The 26,574-nt window shown below is 39.9% G+C and overlaps 3 protein-coding genes across 11 annotated transcripts in view; all 3 read left to right on the forward strand.

Annotated features, from left to right (window-relative positions):
- Positions 1 to 16,333, forward strand: part of gpc4 (glypican 4) — a 36,802-nt gene extending 20,469 nt beyond the window's left edge. The window contains exons 2-9 of the mRNA XM_079391279.1: positions 1,898 to 2,056; positions 9,196 to 9,593; positions 11,119 to 11,284; positions 11,914 to 12,044; positions 12,137 to 12,283; positions 12,394 to 12,518; positions 13,457 to 13,629; positions 13,746 to 16,333. Of these exons, the coding sequence (XP_079247405.1) occupies positions 1,898 to 2,056; positions 9,196 to 9,593; positions 11,119 to 11,284; positions 11,914 to 12,044; positions 12,137 to 12,283; positions 12,394 to 12,518; positions 13,457 to 13,629; positions 13,746 to 13,966 (1,520 nt within the window). The 3' untranslated portion in view covers positions 13,967 to 16,333. The remainder of the gene's footprint in view (positions 1 to 1,897; positions 2,057 to 9,195; positions 9,594 to 11,118; positions 11,285 to 11,913; positions 12,045 to 12,136; positions 12,284 to 12,393; positions 12,519 to 13,456; positions 13,630 to 13,745) is intronic.
- Positions 16,334 to 17,742: 1,409 nt separating this feature from the next.
- hs6st2 (heparan sulfate 6-O-sulfotransferase 2) lies at positions 17,743 to 22,336 on the forward strand. The gene is made up of 2 exons (XM_079390193.1): positions 17,743 to 18,606; positions 20,314 to 22,336. Exons 1-2 carry the CDS (start codon positions 18,047 to 18,049, stop codon positions 21,158 to 21,160), a joined length of 1,407 nt encoding a protein of 468 aa, XP_079246319.1. The 5' UTR covers positions 17,743 to 18,046; the 3' UTR covers positions 21,161 to 22,336.
- Positions 22,337 to 22,611: 275 nt separating this feature from the next.
- The window catches only part of mbnl3 (muscleblind-like splicing regulator 3), a 47,317-nt gene continuing 43,354 nt past the window's right edge, over positions 22,612 to 26,574 (forward strand). For 3 of the 9 annotated variants that reach the window (XM_079390796.1, XM_079390789.1, XM_079390793.1), the window contains exon 1: positions 23,075 to 23,363. The gene's annotated coding sequence lies outside the window, so the exon portion shown is untranslated. Of the gene's footprint in view, positions 22,720 to 22,989; positions 23,364 to 26,574 lie in introns of those variants that run through there. The other 6 variants (XM_079390800.1, XM_079390794.1, XM_079390791.1 and 3 more) reach the window with 5 other exon arrangements.

A 26,574-nucleotide genomic window follows, 5' to 3' on the forward strand; every position in this document is an offset into this window, starting at 1 on the left:
AATGGTCAAAGGTTCAGAATTGTTTTTCCCTTTTCAGTAATTTGCGAGACCTTTAAATTTGGTTCCATTTTCTGTGTTTTTACTAGAATATTTGCTTTGCTTTTTCAGGTTAGGTTCTCGCTCTCTCCAAATGCCCATATACAAAGAGCTGTCTGTTGGGCTGAGATATGATGTACAGGTCTTGTATGTACCTGATGCCAAATGTGTGAAAGTGAGTGAGTGGTTTGGACGGGGTCCCAGTGGAGTTGAGGGGTACAGCTGGTCTGGGGCCGCGGAAGGGTGAAGGTGCTGTTCTTTCGCAAATTTATAGACCAGTTCCTTCAGACTCCTAATGTATGAAGCCATAACTTCTCTTTATTTATTTTTTGGCAAATTGAGTAAGACTTTTAACACCCCAGTCAATACCACCGATATTTATTTAAAAAAGAGCAGACCATATCATGCACATTAACACACGCTGCCTCTCCTTCCTGCTCTGCCTGTGTAAAACAAGCCCTGGCAATGGTCAGTGACAATTCCTCTTGGATATTTTGTGAGATGGTGATTATTTGTAAGCTCTCAACAGCTCCTTGCTTTTCACCCATGTGGATGTGTTCAGCAGATGCTCCGATACGAGTTGTCACAGATATCGTAGTGCACATGAATGCACTGCGCCTGTTACAGACACTGAGCAGTGTGCATGAATAAACCTAAGTTTGCCAACCTTTATAACTATATACAGCCATTATAACTAGACGCTTTTAAAAATGTATTTTTTGGTCAAAAATTTTATTAAACTTTTGCTTGGTCATTTTGTAAAGAAGAGATATTTAAAATATCACTATACTGTTTAGATCGGTGCTTTCATCCATTAGATCAGTCTATTGAATGGTCCTAATCTGTTTTTCAATAAGTCACTTACGACCATTGGATGAGCATTATGTCACCTAATTAATATTCATGAGACATGCTGATGAAGGTTGCAATCTTTTCAGATTGTTTTTGTGCCCCGATAATCCCTCACAGGAACACAGTGGCCTTCAAAACCATCTAAATTTCAATTAATAAATATGAAATGCATGGAGCTAAATGTATATTCACATTGAGAAATGGCCTGAGAGTGAGGATCTCTCATTGGTGTGCAGTGCGCTATCCTGAGTGGCCAGTCTCACTGAACAGCAGCATGGGTAGCCAAACCGCCGGTCGGAGTCCAGTCCACTGAAAGGACCCTTGTGTTCTCTTGAATTCCAACAACCGCATTAAAAAAAGAAAGAAAAACAAAACATTATTGCAGCTGCGACTTCGCAGTCCGCCCTGCTCACACTCCCCATGTTAATGTGACGCCTTGTTTAATCCAGCCACTCGCTGTCCATCTGTGCCGTTCACTCGACGACCGCAGCGAAGACTTGTTTTCTGACGGGGCGAATCATGAAGAAAGCCCAGGTTCCCTTAGAACTACTGAAACAGGCGTCCGCAGGGTCTTGAATATTCATTTTTTTGCTTTTTATCTTTGATACCTGTGGCTTGTCAGCTCACTTTATACTGTAAGCACACTGAGTTCAGTTCTGTTCTTTGTTTGATTTGTATTGGAAATGAGTCTAGATTTTGAGCTTTCAGGTTGCCAAACGCCTAGACATAATTCATTTGTTGAAGAATGAGTAAATAAAATGACTTGCTCTTTAACATTTAAAATGCAAGCGCTTTATTGGCATTGTAAAACAGCTTTATGCTGTCAGAGCGTTATATTACATTATAAAGTGGGGTCCAAAAAGTCTGAGACCACTACTGAAAATGCCTTTTCATTTACAAATTACATAGCATAGCAGTGAAAAGCTGGTTTACATCTAATAAAATGAAATTGTTAAACAATTTTTTTTTTACTCCTTTTGCACTTCTTACAATACTCTGTCTTTTTCAGGAAATCATCTGAAGGTGTGTCCTCAAGGTTTCTCCTGCTGTACTCTGGAGATGGAGGAGAAACTGAGTCAGCAGAGCCGCACAGACCTGAAAGCCCCCGTTCATCAGCTCAGCTCCAACCTGCAAAACAGCTTCACCCAGAGACACCGTCACTTTGACCGTCAGTACAGCTCTTGCATACGTTCACGCATGCAAATCTACCAAATCCCAACGCTTTGCTTGTCATTTGCATCAAAATGTGTTGCGATATTGTCAGTTAATCAGTTGTTGATCCCTTCCATACACTGTTACAGTTAGTTTGACAGACACCCCCGCCTGCCAGACACAGTCTATACATCCATTTCTCCACCTGTCCCTCAACATCCCACAGTCATCTGCCACACAAACACACACACGCACACTTTCAGGCTTGCAGACAGACCACACACATGCAGAGGCCTGGCTTCCTCTCTGCAATGCATGTGGCAGTGAATATCAGGCTGGGAGAGCGGGATCAGGTTTCCCCAGTGCAGGGCAGAGGGGTGCATGGGAACATGCATCGACACTGCTGACTCATTCAGGAAGGGAAAACCCCACAAATGCTCTGCCGGCTATCTCTCTCTCTCACACACACACACACACATTGTCGCCTGGCTTATAAGGCTTTTTTTATGTGTTTGCTTCTCTTCATGCCATAAAGAGTGTGTCAAATGAGGAAAAGTGAGACAAACTAAAGGCCTGGTCACATGCATCCAGCTCGAGTTCATCAAGGATACATTTTAAAGAAAACATCTCTCTGGGTATCTAGATTCGAGCCAGGACTGTAAAGGACTGTAGCCTCTGAAATGAAATGGTGAGATGGTGTTTGGATTGATTGGTCATTGACTGGACAGACAAGGAAGGATAAATGAAGTGCTGATGGCACATCTCCCTCCACTCACACATGATTTGTCACCCATCTGCTCTGAGCCACAGCTATTTCTAATTGAGACCCATGTTAACTCACATGTGGCCATCCAGCTTTACCAAAGCTCTGTTTCTCTGGCAGAGCAGCCGAGTGGTTTTAAATGGACTCAACACAGTCGGTTTTCTGGCAAGTTTTGCGAGAGCTGGGGTGTGTTATGATGTTCTGGGTTGCTGATGTTCAACAGCTGATGACAATGAGTATTTGTGTGGACTAGTGTTGTTATGATACTACATTTTCAATAGTCAAAAGCAATACCAGTGAAATTTTCACAATTCTCTATTAATCAAAAATGAATATGCTATTGAACATACATACAGTACTTATTTTATATACTAAATAAATAAGGCAGTGTTTTCTTTTTCTCACTATTGATGTTTAATTTATTATTGCTCTATCAAAAGGAATTCATATTAATATTAAACAACATTTTTAGCAAGAAAAAGATTTGCATTACTTATATTTGCAAAACTATAGCAATGCATGTTTTTTATTTGTCTTGTATAATATTAATTATATTAATGATAAAATAATTGTTTCTGTTGTCAATAATTATTATTGAGCAACTTTTATTAACAATAAAAAAACAAAAAAGAAACTTAATATAAAAAAAAAATGCAGTGTCTTTCTTAATGGTGTTTAATATTAATGATAATAATAAGAATAATTGTTCTGTCAGTATTTATTATTATTAAACAAAATTAACAAGGAAAAAAAACTTTTTTTCTACATTTGAATACGAGTGCCTTCAATAGCAATAACATATTTCGCTATGTGGTGTAAGGTGTTTTTCTTTTTCTTGTCAGTGTTTGATGATAATTGACAGGACTATCAGGCATATTAGATTGGTTGATTAGGCATTTATTACATTAATGTTTGAATAGAATCGTGGTACTGAAGTAACACCATTTTGCATCCCTGTTGTGGAGGAAGGGAACCGAATCAGAGGTGATGGCTTGCAGGGAACATTGATGGAAGTGAGAGGTGACCTGGTCGGCTCTCAAGATTGCCTGTTTGTGTGAATGTAAAAAGAAAGTGAGACTTCAGGGAGTGAATGGTAACAGGGATCGTGTGTATTGCAGCCAGATGTGAGCAGGAATGTGACGTGTCGGAATGCGGCGGTGGCCAGATCCTGCCCGCCTCCTCTTCTGCTCTTTTTCTCTGCTGCCTTTTGTCCCCGTTTTCCCCCTTTTCGCTCTGCCATAAGTCTGTTATGCCTTTCATTTCTCCTCTATCTCCAGGTTCTCAGGTCTTTTGAACTCTTACCGTGGGAATACGCTCTGAATCGCCAGTCTGCGTAAAATGTGCACTAGACCCTGGCATGTGACTTAATGAGCTAAACGGCCTTAAAATACCAGTAGCTTTTATGCTTGCGAACAAAAAGCACCCTCAATGCGTTCTTTCATTGGAACGTGAGTATTTTCTTCGCTTTGGAAATGTCTAAGGTGTAAATGAGATGCTTGAGTGTCTTTGAGAGTGTTTTTGCTGTAGAAGGAACACATTTTTCTCATTTACGCATAAACAAGATGTTTCTTCTGTGCTGGTCAGGCCTACAGGATGCAGAGGTTGATTGTATTTATAGTAGGTAATGAAGACTAAATGGTTACACAACTTGTTCGGCAGGAAATGCAGTAGAACATGTTCACTATCAAGTTCAACACAGCGGCTAGATGTCATTAAGATGAAATGAATTTAAGCGCGCACACTCTTAAGTGAGTTTGGGTGCGTGTGCACTGGAAGCAGCCTTTGCTTTCAAAGCCTCGAGGTTGGAGTCACGGGCAATTAAGTCCCCTACCAGAAATAGTTTTCCTCTAGAGCTCGGTGTGTTTGTTCCTCCCTGTGCATCCGGTCTGGGTCTAGGTGACCCCGTCTGGAGGAGTTGCGATTGCGCTGTAAGAATTAGGATTAACCCCCTACCAAATTCTCATCCTCGACGCCTCTGCAGGGGGGTTTGAAATCCCACAAGGAAAGAAAGAAGCTGAGCAACTAATTGGCACAAATGGGGAACAATTACTGCCTGGGATAAAGAAGAGTTATCAAAGGGGGATGAGTAGAGGAATAAGCTGGTGTGGAGGGCGGGACGGTGAATAAGGAATTTTCCCTCCTCTGGATGTCTGAGGAACATGTTTGAGCGCTCGGAGATTTGGGACCTGTGTTGAGGCATTTGTTGAGTCCAAACAGCCCTTTCCATTCCTCCTCATAGATATTGTAATACGGTTCTGTAGTTCACCCTCCCGGATAACCTTTCACACACATTTCTAAACCGATGCGGGAAGGTCGTTTTAATGGAAAAATCAGAAGGGAGGTCTGCAGTCCGCTTGTTGGCAGACTCCCGTGTATCATAAAGTGTCTTTTAATGACAAAGTAGGATGCCTGAGTAACGCCCCTCCAACTGTAACGCTTACAACACTGGGTCCCAAAATCTCAGCAGTTCTGTTGGGAAGGATGTGGAGAGGAAAGGGTGTGGGGGATGGTGGATGTTGAGTGACTGACTTTGCCTTTATGCACAACTTTGTGTCCACGATAAAGAAAAGGGAATATCTTTTAAACTCATTTAAAACAAATATGTTGTGTTGGAGTTTTTTTTTTTCTTAAATAGTTTAAAAGTTAAAAAATATCGTGTTGTAAAGTGACATAAAAAGTGATAACATGTTTAACACGCCTTTAAAACGTGAATGTATAAATATTTTTTTTCCAATAAAAATTCATTAATTTTATTTTTTAGCAAACATGTCTTTCCCTTGACATTTTACAAAATAAACTAACCTTGCCTTCTCTTCTCATCTCATCGAAAGGTCAGTTTATCTGATATTTTATGAGTCTTGGCGACCTTGACACAGTCATAAGGATCTGCAGATAGTCTCAAAGATATTTTATTTAGTTAGTTTTTTTTATTACTAATACTTTAAAAGTGTGCTTTTTTCTGGCAATCACTACATGCATGATTCGCATTAAGTAATTTATTAAATTTAGATTTTTAAAAAACTGGTCGCACTTTATTTTAAGGTCCAGTTCTCACCATTAACAAACCATTAACTACGACTTTGCCTCAAACTCCTAATTTGCTGCTTATTAATAGTTAGTAAGGTAGTAGGGATGTACAATATGGTCATGCAGAAAATGTGATTTATAATCACTAATAAACTGCCAATATGTTTATAACAGGCATGCTAATAAGCAACTAGTTAATAGATAGAATTGCTCCCTATACTAAAGTGACATGCCATCGACCCATAAGCAGTTTCAAAACGTTTTTTTGCATAGCTGGGGTATAATTGTCTCTAGTCGTGCCTTGATGCATATGCAGAAAAATCTTCCGAGAACTACAGAAATTAATTTAACTTGACTGTGATTTAGCATGCACTTCCTTAAAGTGGTTTTCTAACAAGTGGCTCATGTAAATTTGTGTTTTCTTTGGTAATGGCACACTGATTTACAAACCTGGAAAATCTTCTCATCATCACCTCGTTCTTTCCTCCCCCTGACTTTAAACTTGTGACAGCTCTGGCATTCCTGGTGATCTGGAGGAAGGCGGGTGTGGTGGCCCTTAAGGTTTAATCTCTGTCAATGGAGCATGGAGCTGGGTGCTTTCCATCTCTCTCCCTGTGTGGGGCCGAGGGCCACTCGTGGGAGGGGAGCTAAATGCGAGGGCTGCAGTGTTTCCGGTATCCGTGGTTACACAGCAGGATGGGGGCATTTAGAAAAGCCCTCAAATACACTCGCATTCCCCTGTCCGTCTCTCTCACACACCTCTTGTCATTCAGCTGGCTCTGTGTTAGCTTGAGGTGGAATTGACAGCAGCACAGCGTGCTTTGTTTGTTTATAAACCCGAGGTGTCTTGTTTGTGTCGACGAAGCCTATGGGTAGTGAAAGACGGTTTACGAGAACACAGATGCATGGCCACTTAACACTTCAAAGTCTCACTCATTATGCGCAGGGCATCTGTGCTGCGGGCCAGCAGGCTTTTAGCGAGAGGAGAAAGGTGATACAAAGGTGGAAAACAAATGGCGCGCTTTGTGGGGCGAGTGCGTGTGAGCGCGGGAAGAGAGGTGAAGCATTTCTTTGGAATTCTCATTTTGTTCAGATTAAGAAAGTAGGGTTTGCCGGCCCGGGAGAGAGAGAGGGTTTCATGGGAGAGAGGGGCTGGATTATTTGGGGAGGCTGGGAGGGAAGGGGGTCTGACATTCCTCAGGATGAAGTAGGGCATTGTTCCCCGTCTCCAATGAAGAGAGCCTTCTGAAGCCACTGATGAACTGAAAGCAGGAGAGAGTCAGCGAGTGCGAGGGGTTTCGGGGGGGTACAGGTCCTTTTTCGGGGGGGGGTCAGCATTATTCAGTAATCCTATTGAAAGCCTTCTGAAGGACGGAGCGGGAGCGGTGCTGAGAGAAAGAAAAGCAAATGGAATGTGACAACAGGAAAATGCCATTGATAGCGGTCAGCCTCAGCCGGCTTGATGGGTGAGACGTTAGCTGCCCTTCATCCTTTCTGCGCTCTCAGCTCTTTCTCCTTAGACACAAAAGTTATTTTTCTGGAACGTAGCGAGTGAAAACCTTGCGTTGGGTCAAATGGAATATGCATTAATCTGTTTAGATAATAACCGTGTGCTTTTCTGGCCTCCCTTGTGGTAGGTTTTCCAGTCAGTGAGAGCAAGTTAGGCCGAGGGCTCTGCGGAGCACTAAATCGCTGTCTCTCGAGCGTCATTGCAATGACAAAGTCACAGACGTGCTGCCAGCTGATGTTCCTGTCTTTCTGCGTGCATACTCTGTTCCATGTTACACATGTGCTCCGATTCATATCTATTATGTTTGTGTTCATGGCCAGTAAGTGCACATTCTTTTTAAGATAAGCTGTAGAGATTTCATTTCTTATCTTGTGTCTTATTTCTCATGCGAGAATACTTTAAAAATGAGGGCTTGCCAAAAATACCCATTTGCAAAAGTTTCTTAATGTACAACTAATGAATGTTAAAACAGTAGTTCTCTCAAAAATGAAAATTACCATCATTTAGCTGCTCCCTGCCATGTTGTTCTAAATGGAATTTTTAATGAATCATTGAGATCTTTTCTGACAGTTCATAGTAGTAACATCTGTAACTTTTCAAAAAGGGCAAACAAGCACTGTAAATGTAGTCTGGATGACTTTGCCTGTATTCCAGCTCTTTTCAAGACAATAACTTTTAATAAACTTATAGGTTGGACTTAATCAGTCGTTATTGGTTTTTGAGCATCTCATAACAAATCATCATAATGTCAAACCTGCACTGTTTTATTTGAGAATTGCAGTAAGTGAAAAATCACTGTCAATCTGTTTTTTTTTTTTTTAGGCTTTAGTCCTTTTTGGAGTTTGACAGTTAAACATTTGAAATGATGAAAATGAAATGTAGCATATTTTAAAATGTTAATTTTTAATCTAATCAAATAACATACTAGTTAAAATCATAATCACATACTTTACATGTGCTTTAATATGTTAATCAACAAAATAAGAGTACAAAAATATTAAAGATGACTAATAGTAGGCTTCAGGAGCCTCCGAACAAAGACCAGCAGACTCAGGAACAGCTTTTTCCCTACAGCTGTCTCCCTACTGAACTCTGCCCGATGAGACCCCCTCACACACCACTACAAGCTCTTCACCCCTCCCCATCACTAAATCAGTTTAAAAAAATATTTTAAAAATAAAAATCCATCTACACACTGAGTACTATGTACTATGCACTTTCAGTGTTCATTGCACTAGTGTTTATATATCTTAATGTATAGCTTATTCATATAATTTGTAATTATGTTCATAGTTTTTGCTCATAGTGTACTATGCGTATGCATACTATGCAGTAACATTTACTGCATAATCCATCTGTATAGTATGTTCATATCACCCATCTGTATATCATACTGATAGTATTTGTAAATTATGTCCATAGTACTGCCTTATCTGTATATTTCTGTACATATGTAACATTGTAGGCACTGTATATCCTGTACCTCTGCTTATTGCACTTCTGGTTAAATGCTAACTGCATTTCGTTGCCTTGTACCTTACATGTGCAATAAAGTAAAACTTCAAGCTTAAAAAAATTGACATGATTACAAAGTTCATTTTTGTTCTTAAGTGTGTTAAGAAACATTCATGAAAGTGTACTCTTTAAGTACACTTAAGTCTTTTTTTCATTGATATTACCTAGAAGTGCATTTTAAATTTAAAATATATATGCATTTAAGATTTGATGTACACTACAAATGCACACTCAATGCATCTCATCAGAACATTCACTCTAGCAGGTGTCACTTGAAAGCCTTTATCACCTTTGACGTTTACAACTAACCAACTCTCTCGTTATTGTCCTTTCTTTTCAGAGTTCTTCAGAGAGCTGTTGAGCAATGCAGAGAAATCTCTCAATGACATGTTCGTGCGGACCTACGGCTTGATGTATGTGAAGAACGCTGAGCTCTTTGAGCATTTCTTCCATGAGCTACGCCGCTACTACAGCCACGGGAGCAGCGCCGTCAACCTGGACGACATGCTAACGGATTTCTGGACGGAGCTTTTGGAGCGCATGTTCCGACTGGTCAACGTGCAGTATGAGTTCAGCGACTCGTACATGGAGTGTGTCAGCAGGCACATGGAGCAGCTCAAACCCTTCGGCGATGTTCCACGCAAGCTTCGCCTGCAGTTGACCCGGTCCTTCATCGCAGTTCGCACGTTCACCCACGGCCTGGCGCTAATGCCCGAGGTGGTGGGCAAAGTCTCCACGGTGAGAAGCGGTCTTTGTTTTTTAAAGTTACTTTGACTAGGTAGGGGTAAAAATTAGGGCTGGGTATTGTGACCAATTCTGCGATTCGATTCTTATTTTTATGGTTTCGATTCGATTTCGATTCGATATCGATTAGCTATCAATATTTCATTTAAAATGTTAGTTTTGCAGACATGGGATCCATATTTTGATATAAATGCTGGTAACTGAAACTCTCCTACTTAAGTTTTTTACTGAAATACACATCTACATTAATAATAGGGTGCACACAGGGTGAACCGCCTTCTTGATCAGGTGAATATTCATATCCTCTTACTTGAAGCACGCGCATTAAGAATCGATTCGGGGATTTCCCGAATCGATATCATTGCGTTAAACTGAAGATCGATTAAAATCGGAGAATCTATATTTTTTACCCAGCCCTAGTAAAAATGTAAATTTTCCTAAAAAAACATTGAATGTGATTCAATACTAAGACAAAATAATGGCAAGAAATGTGATTTGTCCTCAAGGGCTGCACGCAAAAAAATAAAAATAAATTACAATGTTACCAATGTAGTCTGATACATAAACAAGTGACTTATGATTATTTCTTGTAGTGAATTAAAAATCATGACTAATGTAGTTTTGATTCATGAAGATGCAAGTCGGTTCTTTTAGGGAATAAAAAAATCAGTGAAGCCTGATCCGTGAAATGAATGACTCTTATTTTATATATATATATATGTATGTATGTGTGTGTATGTGTATATATTTATTTTAGTTTAATTATTTCCAGCAGCTAACTGAAAACTTACATTTTGCATCTTATTTAATTTTTTTTTCACTTATTTCAGTTAACAGAAATGTTTTACTTTTTGTATTTGTTGAAGATAACTCTGCTTATGAAAAGATTATTTTATTGAATAGTTCAAAAAGGTCAGTTTAATTAAGTTTGAATCAGTCTGAAACACTGGCCTGATTAAAACATTAGCTAACAGAGAATGTCTTTATGTAAGCAAAATCATAACTGGCATATACTCCAGCGAATCAGAATAAAATAAAATGCAACAGAATTAAATCAAAGAGTTTGTAAATCAGAAACAAATTGAAACATTGAAATCTTCATCAATACTCCGCCCTAGAGTTGACTGTGGATAGCATGGCGACTTGTGTTTGTTAAGCAAGTCAGAGATCAGGGACAGCAGAGATCGAAAGTAAAGGTTTTCTATAGGGTTTATCAGTATGTGAAGGTGGACACCTGGATGAACCAATCGGGGCTTATTTTCCAGCATTAAAAGATCAGAGGCCAAGGCTTCTCAGTGTGTGTAGTGAGTTAGTAGAAGCAATTGAACCTGCAATGACAAATTGAGCAAACACAAACAACTTCAGCAGTGACCTTATAAAAGGTGGTGGGGTCACTGATGCTCTTTGTTCAGAGTTTTATCAGCAACATCAGGCATATGAATTAGGTTACGGACTCATTAACCTTTTCCTCCTGTGTCTGATTTGCTGACTCAATCTTCTTGTTCGTCCTCTAATTCAGGTAAGCGCCTCTCCAAGTTGTGTGCGTGCGGCTATGAAGATGTTATACTGCCCATACTGTACCGGCCAGGTGGCGCTGAAGCCCTGCAAGAACTACTGTCTCAATGTCATGCGAGGCTGCCTGGCCAATCAGGCTGATCTGGACACAGAGTGGAATAACTTCCTTGGTAAGAGAGTGTTAAATGGCTGAAGTAATTGATTTATTACTCTACCGTTACTAAATGTAATGGAGCCAGTTTTCCACACTAAGCAGAGGAGTATCATGAGCACAGATTAAAAATGAACAGGTCACATTGAAATGGTTTCCACTTGCTCTGAGGCCAAAACAATTTATGTGAAGCCTCAGTTTGAAAGCAGAATTGGAATTGACTTGGATTAGGAGTGAACACTGGGGAGCGGCTCTGTTTTTATACTTGTATGTGTTTCATGAAGTGTTTTGGGCCTCTTGTGACTCTGAAGGCCGTGTGGTCTCAGGTCCCGTTACACATTCTCATGCGCTCTCGCAAAGTGTTTCTGGCTCGTGGGACTCTGGGACTGGCTTTGCTCACCCTGCCTGTCAGCTTTGGGGGGAACCTTAATTGGAGCGCCTTGTTCAGGTCTCTAGCTGTTTGCACAACAGGCTACAGTTCCTTACGAGCTTAGCCTGAACCGATGACTGTATGCTGCCCTCTAGTGGTGGAAATGACTGCATTTTTTTTTGGGCACGGGATGGGTAATTGAAAGAATTGATGACATGAATTGCTTTAAGGGTGTTTCCTTTTATTAATGCATTTATTTAAATTTTTATGAATTTTAGATGCCATGTTGGGTCTTGCTGAGAGACTAGAGGGACCATTTAACTTTGAGTCAGTCATGGATCCCATAGACGTGAAGATTTCAGATGCCATCATGAACATGCAGGAAAACAGCATACAGGTCTCACAGAAGGTATGTTTTTAATTTTTCAAAATTTCACATGCGTAATGCATATTTGATTTGATTTTGGTGCATATATATTGACAGTTATTTGTCTGTTTCAGGTGTTTCAGGGATGCGGGCAGCCCAAACCCAACATGGCTTTCCGCACCCGGCGCTCTCCTAAAGATTCAGGCTTCCCTGGGCGTTTCCGACCCTACAGTCCTGATGCCAGACCCACCACTGCCGCTGGCACTAGTCTGGACCGACTGGTAAGGATAATGGGCTCCACTCATATCACTTTTATTTTCTTTAAAGTGATGTCAATTGATTCTGCCAGATCAGAATGTATTGTTTGTAACACAAACTGTTTGTTTTCTAGTTGACTGATGTTAAGAAGAAACTGAAGCATGCCAAGAAGTTCTGGTCCACCCTGCCTGACACTGTGTGTGTTGGAGAGCGAATTTCTGTCGGCGATGACTGCTGGAATGGGACAGCCAAAAGCAGGTGGGTCAATGAGATGATGCTCCAATTTTTAAACAGATCTATGAAGTTATTCAAAATTGCTTTTAAATGCAGTTTATACTTGATCGTCATATGCAAGGTATGCTTACGTCATTACATGTTTAGTTACCAAATTAAAATGACTAAAGTCAGAAACTTCAGAGTGCTAAATCTGTTCCATCACTATGCCTGTTTTAAGAATGAAATTTTTTAAGTTTGACAATCTTTTATTATTTCTTAGAAAAGCAGTAAAAATAACCAGTGTAGCAACATTGTGGAAAACTTTTTTTGTTCGCCAAATCAAAGTCATGTGGTGCAACAAATATGCAGGGGCAAAAATAAGCATTAAAAGGAAATGATGTCATCATTATAAAAGAGAAATAGCACTGTTGTGCTTCGGGCGTCCCGAGTTCGAGTTCCCGCTCACAGACCTTTCCCAATCCTGACCCCCCTCTTTCTCTCCCACTTCGCTTCCAATCTCATATATTATCCTATCCTAATAAAAAAGGCAAAAATGCCAAAAATTTATCTTTTAAAAAAAAAGTCAATAAGCCTCTTAAAATAATTTGATCTTTTTATGACAAAGTAAGGTCATGTGGTACAACGCACTTCAAATTTTACTTTAACACAACTTTATTTAAAAAAAAAACATTGAAAATGAAGGTGTGAACACTTGTAGCGTAAGGAAAATAAGGTGTTACTTTTTGCTTGTTAAACCACATGGCATTATATTGAAGTATTTCTTGAAAATGGTGTATATAGCTTTTCAAAATCATATGAAACCAACATAAATACAAAGAGTACATTTCTAAGAGCTCTCTAAGAGTTTTTAAAAGACCCTTTTGGTCACTAACCCAGATACAGTAAAATCCATTTCATTCCTCACTCAAGCTGCAACATCGGCCATCCTCTCAACTTTTCCTTCCTTTCTTCACATGCAGGTACGAATCTGTCGTCATAGGCAATGGCTTAGCCAATCAGGTGTCTAATCCAGATGTGGAAGTTGACATCACCAAACCAGACATGGTGATTCGGCGGCAGATAGCAGTGCTGAAGGAAATGACCAGTCGGCTTAAGGCTGCTTACACTGGCACTGACATCTCATTTGTCAATGGTACGAGGCATCGTTTGTGGTTCAGTTCAGTATGAAATGTGAAGATGACATCATACAAGCCTGTTTTTAACATTTATCTTTTTTAAATTTTTTTATTTTTTTCCCTGGCTCTTCAGAGGATGCCGGCAGTGGAGAGGAAAGTGGAAGCGGCTGTGACTCGCCCCCTTGCGACAGTGACGGGGACATCTACTTCTCCACCCCAGCACCCGCTAAACCTCGCATTATCAAGATTCAAGCTGACAAACAGCCCTCTAGTGGTACACGGTCGGCACCTTTCAGCCTGACACTGGCTGTGACGGCACTCCTGCTCGCCCTGCTCGCCCCGCACACGAGATAAGACTGGCCCAGAAGAAGAGAAAGAGGATGTGTGTTTGTACGAATTTGAACAAGAGAGCAGAAAACTGCCATTGGACATTAAAGACACTGCTTTCAGGATCTCCGTCTGCCTGCCATCTGGGGAAGACACTCAAGTTATTAATACTCAAATAACTTCCCTTCAGTGCATTTTTTGTTTATAAGAACGGACTTCATTTATGTACAGCTATACGTTTCCACACCGCACGTTTCACGTCAGCTTGGTTTTATTCCTCCTTGTCTGTAGTGTCCAGAATCATTGACGACTCATGATTTTTTCGGTTATGGTTTAAATAAGTGATAGTTTTAAAGGATTGAGTGTGTGTTTGGGCGGATGGTGTGTACGATTGGCTGATATATCATCCGAGCGCTTTTTATAAAAGGTAAACAATTAATCAACCCATATAACACGTTTGATTTAAGCAAAGCTGTATGAAGTACTCAGATTTTTTTTAATACATTTGGTGTGCATGGAGGCTTTGGTTGGCTGCAGATCATATATGTTCCAGAATTTTAGAGCATGATAAAAACTTCATGATGCCTTAAATAATTTTAAATAATGCCTTTTGAGTGAAGTCAAAACCAGAGGATCCCAGACACAAAGCGTTTTTTTTGGGGGGGGTTCTGTAGGTTTTCCTGTAACTTTCACAGCCCCTGTATCACCATCATCAAGTGTAATATATAACTTGAGAATACAGTCTTCAGTAATAACTTAATAGTGTGTGATGAAGGAGTTTTGGTTAGGTACGGTCTGTCTGAAAGTTGATACATTGAATAGGCCTCAATGGCTCCCTCAAAGATGATCATGTATTCTGCATGATGTGGACTGTGTGGCTTGAGTAAAGTTGTTTTTTACTGGACCAGCTGGATACGAGCGTATGCTGAAGATGGCTTAAGAATGAGCCGTCTGGAGGAATTTTACACAGGTTTATATGTGGAGGTGTTTATTTAGCTAGAAGTGTATTGTAAGGTATAAAAGTGTATGAATAGGTACTGCTACAGATTTCACTACACAGTGACAAACGGTGCTGATATGAGAGGTTGGGTGGCCTCTTTTGGTTTTTCTTACTTTAATTTCTGTTTGTAACATAAAACGTCTAACCTTTTCTTCATTCCCGATTGAGAACCATAGAAGTCGGTACGCATTTTAAGACCATTCCTCATATAGAGCAATAGGCCGCGTGTGCGGTGCGCTCCAACACTAGTTTCAAAAGTGGCTATGTATGCGATTTCCCATTCAGATGTCTGACAAGTACAGGAAAATCTCTCTCGATCTTCAAGGGCTTTTCACCCACTTCTCAGAAAAACTAGCTCCCCTCGCTCTTGTACAGTAAGTTATTTAACCACATGTCTCTTTAAAAGGCATTCGCAAGCATCGCTTTCCTAGGTATCTTGATTTCAGTATTCAAAATATTTATGTCTGTAGATGAATGCGTTCTAATGAATTCACAATTTAACTGATGGTTTTATACTGGCTTCAAATTTCATGTTACATAATATTTAGATTTTGTAAACCGAGCTACCGTAAGCATTTGTTTTGTCGTTATAGATTTATGTAAGGGGATTGTGAAAATTGTACAAGCTGATGCAAGGACAGGGCTGGCCATCGGTCCTTGATCGTTCCTGATGTCACATGCACTTTTAATTGGCATTCAAATACCTCACGGCAAGAGAGTTTTAAATGATGCTTTTAATCGAATCTGCAACATGCATACTTTTTACATTCATTGTTCTTCATTCGTTTGGAGGTTCATTCAGTATCTATGGATGAATGGCCAGTCCTCAGACATTGTCAAGGTTTCATGAGCCTGATCTCTACAGCAATGCTACGCACCTCAGATCAGTTATGTATTTTTCTAGTCTGATGTGCTTCCACGAATAGAAAGCAATATGTGTGTGTTTTCTATACCTTTGACCCAAAGCTTCCCACTGTCACATGTTAAGATGGCTCTGATGTAATGGCCAGGAAAGGAAGTGACTTGAGCTTAGTATGTCAAGCAACTCCGAGTCGGTGTGAAGATGACATGGACTCTTGAATGAACCTCTGCAATGTCATCTTTAGGTTGAATGTTGACCTTCAGGTGGACAGATCGCAGGGCCTGCAGCCCTGTACATCAGTGGAGTCATCTGCGATGAGGAGTGGGAGAGACTAAAGAAAGAAAAGAAAAAAAATTGTAAATAATGAGCAGTCATTTTAGTGGTCTCTGAGAGATGTTCATCAGATTTGACCCATTCAGAGTATGTGCTTAATATGGGCAAAACAATGAGATAGATGCTAAAAATGTAAGAGAAAAGTTATATTAAACATTTCTTAGACTTGTTGAAATAAAGACTGCAGATATTTAAATTTGATGTGTGTCATTTCTGCTTTACCAGTATTAGTTTTACTGAAATGCTTTGAAAGTCTCTCTGAGAGACCAATTAGTGAAACACAAAGGATGAGTTAACAATCATGAACATTGATTAATCACAGCCATTAATTAAGCTGCAGTGTTAAATCTTCCTTTAGTCTTCATGTGTGTTAAGTCAACAAACGGTCAAGATGAGATGAAGACCACCAGACTATTAATGTGTATTGGATAAGCATCTCAAAAATTAATGTGTATTGGATAAGCATCTCAAAAATTAATGTGTATTGGATAAGCATCTCAAAAATTAATGTGTATTGGATAAGCATCTCAAAAATAACCAGCCCTTGTTGTTTTCTTCCAATAGTACAGAAAATAAATGTGATGGAGAACATGTATGGAGAATGCTACACCTTCACAGACTCATTACACAAAATATAGAAATGGTAAATTCTAAGTGAAATATTATGTTTGCTTAGATTCCTGATGTTGAAATATTCTCGCATTAAAGAAAACCTTATCCAGTATGGGACATTAATAACCTGAAATTCATATCTGGTAGTTAATCAATGTTAGCTAAGATTTATGTATGTTATTTTGAATATATATTTATTATAGCACTAAATATATATACCTAGCGCTTTACAAATAAAAGAGCCTATAAGACAATATCAACCAGTAAAAATAACATTGGTTTTGCCTGTAAAGCAGTATTCTGTAATTCAATTAAAGATGTGTGTGTGGTCCTGGTATTCCCTGCGTTAGGGAGACCAAATGTAGTAATATAGTAAATATTGACCTTGTGGGACCTTTATTATTATTTGTATTTATTTATTTATGTCCTCATGAAAGTTTTGTTTGAGGGGTAGGTTTAGGGCCAGGGTTGTCAAGTTCATTTTCACTTTTGTAACTGTAAGAATGTACAAATGTTACTACTCCTAAATAACTATTTATTTTATTATTACTTAAGTTACACATTTTATGTATGCATTTGCATAGATGTAAAAAAAAAAATGTCATTGTTCTGTGCTATTTAACACAAATCCCTTTAATTTATCAGGTTAAGAAATCCACATTACTCCATAAATCAAAGTAAATAAAGACAAATATCAAACACACAAGTCATTACATTAACTTTGTTAGAAACTTTTTTGTTATATTTATGGTACAATAAATAATTGTGAGCTGCTACGTGTGACATGGCATTTTAAACAAAACAAACTCGGTGTCGTGAAAAATGCGCATAAATAGCACGATTTTCTGTTTCTGTTTGGCGTGCATATGATAAGCAATCAATGCTTGAAATAGAAAAAAAGAAGTGTAGAATTTGTAAAATCTCTCAGGTTGTGATTTCCAAAATAGCGGTTCTAAAGGGGGCTTTTATTGTGAAGGGGGAAAGGCGAATGAGGGCGGTGTGGACTACTGGGGGAACGGGGAAGAGCGAGTACAAATTGTGTCAGAGGTAAACAGCAGAAGTTATCTGAAGATCTTAAAGCAGTGCGAAGCAAGTACGAGCAGGAAAGCCTCGTGGAAACATGTAGACATCAACTACGTTTAACACGAGCAGACAAACACCCAGAAAGAGCGCTGGGCGTGTTCATGTTTTGATGTGCTTAGGCTCGAGTCTCAGGTTTTGTTCAACATTGCTCCTGGCCGACGCGACGCGTTGGGGGAACCGCGCAACTGAGTAATGCTTTCGCTTTTCCAGCGAGAAGATGGATGAAAAATCCTACTACAGCCGGCTCCTCATCGCACTCCTGATGGTCCTGTGTTTCGGGGTTATTGTATTACAATACGTCTGCCCTACGTCCGATTGCCAGCTGCTCCACCTGGCATCATTGTCCTCGAGACTGGGAAGTCACGCACGCGGGGATCGCATGAACGGAGCCGGTGCGGGAGATCCGTACAGCTCCGAGGACGGTGCTTTGATTCGATTCGTGCCTCGCTTTAATTTCACCACCAAAGATCTTAATCGCGCTGTAGATTTCAACATCAAGGGGAACGATGTTATAGTGTTCCTCCACATTCAGAAAACCGGGGGGACCACGTTCGGCCGTCACCTTGTCCGCAACATCCAGCTGGAGAGGCCTTGCGAGTGCCATGCGGGCCAGAAGAAGTGTACCTGTTACCGGCCGGGCAAACGGGACACCTGGCTGTTCTCCCGGTTCTCCACCGGCTGGAGCTGCGGGCTGCACGCGGACTGGACTGAGCTCACCAGCTGCGTGCCTTCCTTCATGAGCAACCGGGAGTCTCAGGAGAGGCGCAGGACTCCCAGGTGAGAGTTTAATAGGTTTTTATCAGTAACGTTATCAAACTAATTTTGTGTATAATGGTCTGAAACGCGTCTTGATAAACAAACTTATTTCTTTTGTTATGGCATTATGTGTTTGTGCGCTTTGCCACTCCTTTCCTTCACATTGTTCTCGTTCAGTTCAGCGCTGAAGCCTCTTGGCAAGTCAATTATGCGGAGACAAAAGCTTCCAACAGGTCACACTCGACCCCGGAGAGTCTGCTTTCATTCAGCGCATTCCTCCAACAGGGGACCCATCATCATAATCATTCACCCTTTCAGACGCCCTGGAGGGCAGACAGCCTGCTGGCACCAGAACATCTGCCATTCTCTCAGGCTTGTCCTTTAAATAAACGCCCCATAGCATGGGATCAACAGTGTTTGATAATGTTTGCATTGGGAGGCATCGGATTTGATGAATAAGTGTTGAGTGTAGTAGGTGTTTTTAGCAAATATGCATTAAATAATTGTCAAAAGTGACTGTATAGGTTTGTATTTCGAATTAATGTTCTTTTGGACTTTGTATTCGTAGAAAAATCTTGAAAAATGTGTCAAGGTTTCCACAAAACTGTTAAGCAGCACAACTGTTTTCTACATTAATAATAAGAAATGTTTCTTAAGCAGCAAATCAGCATATTAGAATGACTTCTGAAGGATCACGCAACACTGAAGTCTGAAGTAATTTTTTTACAATAGAAAAGAAAGTTGTTTTAAATAGTAATATTTCATAATGTTACTGTTTTTACTGTACTTTTTTGTTCAAATAAATGCAGTCTAGTGAGTATACTTCTTTAAATAACATTAAGAAACTAAGCCCAATCTTTTGAATGCTGATGCCCATCCTTTTGAATGAATGCATTTAAGCATTAATCCTCTTTAGTTTACTCTGAGCCCTGCTTGATGGTTTCTTTTTTTCATGGTTAGGCTTTGAATGAGTTGGGATTCTGATTTGGCAAGTTCCCCAAGTTATATTAGTTCATTCTGTTATGGTTGATATAGCCAGTGAATGACACATAGTAAAAATCTATGCTTTATCTAATTAAATTACAAATAAACGCTAAAAACTAAAATCAACTGTTTTATAAGTGAATTTGGGCATCACCACTTAACATTGTAAAGTATGGATATTCATTTTGAGATCAGCTTAACAGTGTTTTAAAATTATTAGTGTTTTTTAAATATTATCATTAGGTGAGAATATAGTCTAAATGTATAAATGAGGGAAATGAGCATGCACAGTTAAATATGCAGACTGCTTTTCAAATGGAAACAATTAGATCAAATCAAAATCCCATGGGCTCATCTTTGGCTTGTAAGTAAAGGAAAAGTTTAGGCTCTCCAGAGACTTTCTCTCCGCTGTTGTTGAATGCATTTGTCCAGACAGTCTTAATTAATATTCATATGGAAAGTGTTCTGGATGTGAGCTGAAAGATGATTCTTCTCATTCGCTCATTATGCCCATAATTACAGTCAACCAGCAATAATTCATTCCGTTTCCATCAAGATCGCTCCCCTGACATGCTCCAACCGAAACTACGCCATGAATAATTTTGTCAATGTGAACATGCACAAAATATAACAGCTTTACCCAACTTAATGATTCATACGCTATATTACATTCCATTTTGTTTCAAGTCAATTGTGACTATTTTGAGCTTTTTCTTAAAATCTTCTCTTTCCTGTCTCCTATAGTAGGAACTACTACTACATCACGATCTTGAGGGATCCGGTGTGGCGGTACCTGAGTGAATGGAGGCATGTTCAGCGAGGTGCCACCTGGAAGGCCTCTAAACACATGTGTGATGGCCATTTACCCACCCTGTCCGAGCTGCCCAGCTGTTACAATGGTGACGACTGGTCGGGTTGTTCGTTACAGGAATTCATGGATTGTCATTACAACCTGGCCAACAACAGACAGACCCGTATGCTGGCCGACCTCAGCCTGGTGGGCTGCTATAACCTCTCCATCATGAATGAGAGCCAGCGCTGGGCCATGCTATTGGAAAGTGCCAAACGCAACTTGCGAAACATGGCCTTTTTTGGTCTGACCGAATATCAGCGTAAGACGCAGTACCTCTTCGAGCACACGTTCCGCCTGTCCTTCATCGCACCGTTCACGCAGCTCAATGGCACGCGTGCTGCGAGCGTAGAGGTGGAACCGGAGACCCAGCGCAGGATTCGAGAGCTTAACCAGTGGGATGTTGAGCTGTACGAATACGCACGGGACCTTTTCCTCCAGCGCTTCCAGTATGCCAGACAGCAGGAGCGCAGGGAGGCCCGGCAGCGACGCCTGCAGGAGAGGCGCAAGTTACGTGCCAAGGTGAAGCCTTGGTCGGGGGTGACTGGAAAAGCTGTTTTTAAACCCACCAAGGAGCCACCAACGACAGAACAATCTCCTGTTTTTTCGGAAGAAAAACAAGCAGATGCTGGACAAACGCTGGAGAGCGAGACAGAAGGACAGGCAGAGGACAACTGGTTAGAGGAGGATGACAGTGAAACCATATTGGACTATTTCGAAAACGTAGAGCAGTGGCGGTAGCCACCAGGTATTTGGGAAGAGGGTTGAACTCGATACCGAACTAGAAAATGGTGATTCCATTTGATTACTTCGGGGTACCTATAATCCTTTAAGCCCAAATCACTGCTAAATATTAGCATATACGGGTTGTTATTTGCGGGTTGCTCATTCTGTGACAAATGCATTTTGTGGAACGCACATCAAAATTCTCATGTATATTGATTTTTAGCACCAGTTCTCTGTCAGATATCATATTTGAATTATCGTCTTGCAGCCTAACTTGTGTCTTGTGATTTTGTGAACTGAGAAGATGATAAAATTCACTGCCCCATCACCACTCTGCCCTTGAGAGAGGGCATTATGACTCCAGGTTGCACCAGGGAAATAGTCCCTGCAATTAATGTACTGAAAATCACTATGGATGAAAAGCATATGCTTATCGTGAAAGCCAAAGACTGGAAAGTTTCAGAAATGCCATTTTCCGACCTTGCTGTTCTGAGGAAGAATCTGGTGGCAGCATGTTTTTATTTACATTCCTGTAATGTAAGATTTCAAATATTGTCTAATTTTTTTTTCAAGTGTCCTCAGATGTTACAATCCCATGCACATCACAAGTCAGCCTTATGTAGAAGTCCATCACTTGTCTTTGGATTATTTTTTTGATTTAAGATGTTTTTGTAGATTCTTATTTCTTTCTCATAACTTTTATTTATATTTTTGCTCATAGAATCACAGGTTATGGGTTGGCTCATAATATTTTGTTAATTGAAAATAAAAAGCCATTGTAAATCACCTCATCTGCTGAATTTATACCACACCATAGGTTGTACTGAGGAGCACTGATTGCTCTACTGGAAAATGAATACAATTTGTGAGTACTAATAAATACAATTTTTTTTTTTATAATAATCCATGTTGCTTGTTGCTGGTTAAATTATCTGTGAGTGGGTGAGTCTTAATTTTTGCTTTATTTTCTCTCTACAGCAGATGGAGCCAAAGTAACACTCACTGTTTACTCCCTTGCTCCGTAAAACAAAATGCTCGTTTTGTTTTGGGGTTGGATAATTTTGTTTGTCCATTTTTAGTCCCACTGATAATGCAAATGTATTTTTCGGGTGTGTAGGTTCTTAAAGGTTTCAGTTGGCAAATTTGGGACCAGTAGGAAAATCTAAAAATAAATGCATTTGTTAGATTATCATTTCCTTTCCCTCAATTTTTTTATGTGTGGATCTCATAGAGCAAGGACAGCTAGTCACAATTGTGAATGAATTTTTTTTCAAAAAGGGATATAATTGGTTTCATTGGCCAACCTGAGAAGAAAAATGCATGTGCCGAAAAAAATTTAATTATTAAAATTACGTTTTTGTTTAGTTCCTATTTGCCCCCAAAGTACCAGTGGTTTTGAAGTAATATAGTAAATTATTTAGCCCCCCCCCCCCCCCAATAGTAATTAGACAATCTTGTGACACGTCAGGTCATGTGATGTGATCATGGCTGCGTCCACGAGAGGGCGACCCGCTCCCTGTAGAGTAAAAGGGTCATTTCTAGAAGAATGATATGTCTGGGCTTCATCATTTCATGTGAGTATACATATTTGAATAATATTTAGATTCAATTCTTTAATGTGTAAAGTTTTCTAGTTTAAAAAAATGCTAAGTGCACATTTAAAACACCATTTACTCACAAGCAAAGTATAATTTATAGAGTGAGGAGGTATCTTCTTGTCTAAATATTTACATAGGCGCTGTACTGTACGGTATTTATTGAATGCATTTAAGTTCTAAGCCTTTGCGTCAAATATATCTCATCATAGGTGTCCTCATCCATGAGGCGCAGTTTGCGCTGAGGTCGAGTGGGAATCCCCCTAAAATGGAGGCAATACATGGGAATGCACGTAGTGCCGTGCACACTTTCGCTCTACTCCTCCCTTCTGCCCTCCCTCGTCTCGTCTTCTGCCTAGCAGCAGCTAGCAAGTTCGCTTCACGCTTCCCTATCGCTCGCTTGGTCGTTCAACTCGAAACACCCCGCAGCCGCTGGTCATTATCCGAAGCTTTACGCAGCACACCGCGCGATCAAAAGCTCTCGGTTCAACGCGGGAACTTTTGCAACCAGAGCGCGCGGCTCACATCAGCCAGTGATTGTGACGTAGTAATTGACAAATCTTTATTTCGCTTTGCGCTGCATTTGATGGCACCCGAGCTCTAGTCGCGCGCTGTCTGCACAGGTGAGTCATCTGCTTTCGTAAAGACCAATAGTTCATATTCTTTAGCAAATCTTGCCGCACATGTTATTGCAAATGTGATTGGTGTAATGCATTGCTCGCTGTCACGACTGACGCTCGCTCGTTTATGGGTCTCCATCTCTAACCTTGCTTTTACGCACATGGCCTCTTCGCACCGTGACGCATAAGTCTAGAATTTACATTTCTCCATAATATGCTTAGTAGCCAAGTCTCTCATTTGACCTTAACGCACAAGCCGTCACTTATAATAAAACGCCAGTAACGCAGTTGGGTGTCACGCATTGATCATACACTTGCTGACAGCTGTTGAGCTTCCCATCCATGCTGTGGTGCCCCGAGCAGCGCCTAGTTTGTAAACAGGGTGGATGGAGCTCAAACTCTCTCACATGTCACGAGCCCTTGTTATAATCAGGTGCAGTGGGCTGTATATCTTTTCTGATGCTGTATTTTTGTGTCTGGCATCTAAAACTAGTAATGCTGTCACACTGACATTTGAATTTCCATGGCCAGGGCTGGGTGCAGTCCCAACCATAAGGTGCTCACCCACAATAGGAGCTGAATTTGTCCTTGGGTTCCTGGAACATGTAAAAATTTAAAAATTTGGTACTGGAAAAGTGGGTGAGGGTAGTTTTGTATCTTGCTGAGTTAAATGTCTTTTGCCCCACTAACCCTTAACATCATCGGACATTTGCCAGCATAGACCACTGTCTAAAGCTGAATGCTTTAGTTTATTTTGTCATCCATGTCTGAGTTGTTGCATAAAAATCGATAGTCATGTGTGCATGTATTTTACACTGTCAAGCTATCTTACCTTTTTAGTAAGAATCATGAATATTAACAAGTTATTAATTAAAAGTCAGTGAATTTATGTTAATACTTTACAGCAAGGTTTTACGTGTTGGCATTAGCTAATGCAATAGCAATTTTACCATTTTTTACATACACAAATATTAGTTTTGATAATTTCAAGTTGCATTCATTCTCATTAGTTAATGTGTTAAGAACAAATATAAATTAAACTGAACAATAGTATAGTTATTAACTAAATGATTAAATGCACAAAAATGTTAATTATACATTAATAGTTGATAACATTATTTTAAGATATACTTTAAAATATTTCATTGGCTGGATATAGTTCTTTGCTCATTTGTGCTGTTCAAATTTCAAGGTTTTCTCAGGAACAGACATTTGAATACTAAAAAATATAATTGATACATTCCATCTGACATTGAAAATCTACACCAGCTTTTATTTCTGAAGATCCATATTGAAATTCGCTATTAAAAGAGATGTGAACCCTGAGTATGTTTTATTTACCTGTACACAAATTAAAACCGTAGAGCTATTGAGGTCTGGACAGTCACGTCGCTGAACCTGCCAGTTGTTGCATTGCACTTAGAAATAGCTTCATATTAAAAATGTCATTCATTTTTATCTTATTTGGTTACGGGCCGTAGGTTTTGTGCAAAGAATATCACATTTTATATGCACACAACAATGCGTTTGCTTTCAAGTCAAGTGCATAACATGGACCCTACAGTTATGGTGCGAGAGCACCTGCAGTCGTGTGAGTGGCGGTTGACATTCTGTTTGATTTCACACCTTGTGATGTGCGCTGTCAAAGGTCAGGTCGCAGGAGTCCTGCTGCTTTAGAGGCCTGGTGTCTGTCAGACTTCAGTGGCATCGCTGCCCTTTAGTTATGTCTGCGATTTAAAGGTCCTCACATGGCTGACAAGTCATATATCTTGTTGGTAATACTCAGCACGTACCCTGCTTCTCCTCGAGGGGTCTGTTTATCCTTCACTTCCTGATTTAAACTAGAACTAGACCTACATACGGTGAGACAGAGGGCTTTCGGACGACAAGCTCCATTAGTTCCCGGTGGTCATGACTGGTCAGGCAGTTGCAGACGTGGGAAAATTAAAGTTGTTCTTGTCGAACGTGTGGGGTTAAATCGGGTGAGCTGCTAAGATGGCAATAACCCTTCACCACACAGGGAGCAAATAGGGAATAAGATATTAGGAAGCCCCTTGACGGTCCCACGTGCACACGCTCGCACCTCGCATATTGCTGCATGTGCTGAAACTGCACCACAGGTTCCGGCACGTTTGCCACTGCCGTTGTGGACTTTGCTCTCGCTTTCATTCACCCTATAAAATTAATGATAAGAACAGAGAGTGAGGTTACTGTATACACAAAGCACATGTCCTCATTTCCCCTCTCCCGCTTTGCTGGACCAAATGTGGTACGTTATACCATATGCTTTGAAATGGCAATAAAACGTGGTGCTGGGTTGATAAAGCAACACCATTTACAAATTATCAAATGCTGAGCGACTACAGAATATTGATTGAGCTGTCATATTTAGTTGGCTTGCTGTAAATATGGGTTCTCTACCGAATCTGTAAGAACTAGACTGTTGGGTTCTATAAATATGGCCACTGCCCTCTTTTTTCGCAAGTAGGTTATGACACCCTTGGATTGTGTTACTCACAAATGAGCTTTTAACCACTGTTCTGTAAAGTGCAATGCACCATTTGTCCGAGTCATTTGGGGCACATTTGCACAAACTCAAATTGGATTTGCCAAGTCTGCTTCATTTAAAGCAGTCAACGTGCTTTTGAATGCCTCGGGAATGCCTTGTTTATAATTGCATAAAAAGATGTAGTTGCCATCTTTGATGTCATTTCTTGTTTCTCCACACTGTAAAAAAAATAAGTAATTCAACTTGTTTTTTCTTTTTGTCAGTTTCATTTAAGTTGACTTGCACAACAACGTTGATTATACTTGAAAATTTAAGGCAGCAACTGAACTTAAGTTTTTAACTTGAAATATGTCGAAAATACGTTAACGTGAGTTAATGCAGTAGCTAATATGAATTTTTAGCCATTTTACATTATTAATCAAAGTTATTGTTTTATATACACTAATCTATGGTCACACTTTAGTTTGGGGATAAAACTATGACTTTTGCCTCCATAAACTCCTAATTTGCTGCATTTTTATAGCTACTGTAGTAAGGTGTTTAAGTTGTATGGCATTTGAGGGATTTAAAATATGGTCATGCATAATAAGGCATTAATATGTGCTTTAAGGGTATTAATAAACAGCCAATATGCTAATAATATACAGGGTAAGCAGATAGTTAATTGTGAGAATTGGTCCCCAAAATAAAGTGTTACCATACTTT

This window comes from Barbus barbus (genome assembly GCF_936440315.1).
Source record: "Barbus barbus genome assembly, chromosome: 33".
NCBI lineage: Eukaryota > Metazoa > Chordata > Actinopteri > Cypriniformes > Cyprinidae > Barbus > Barbus barbus.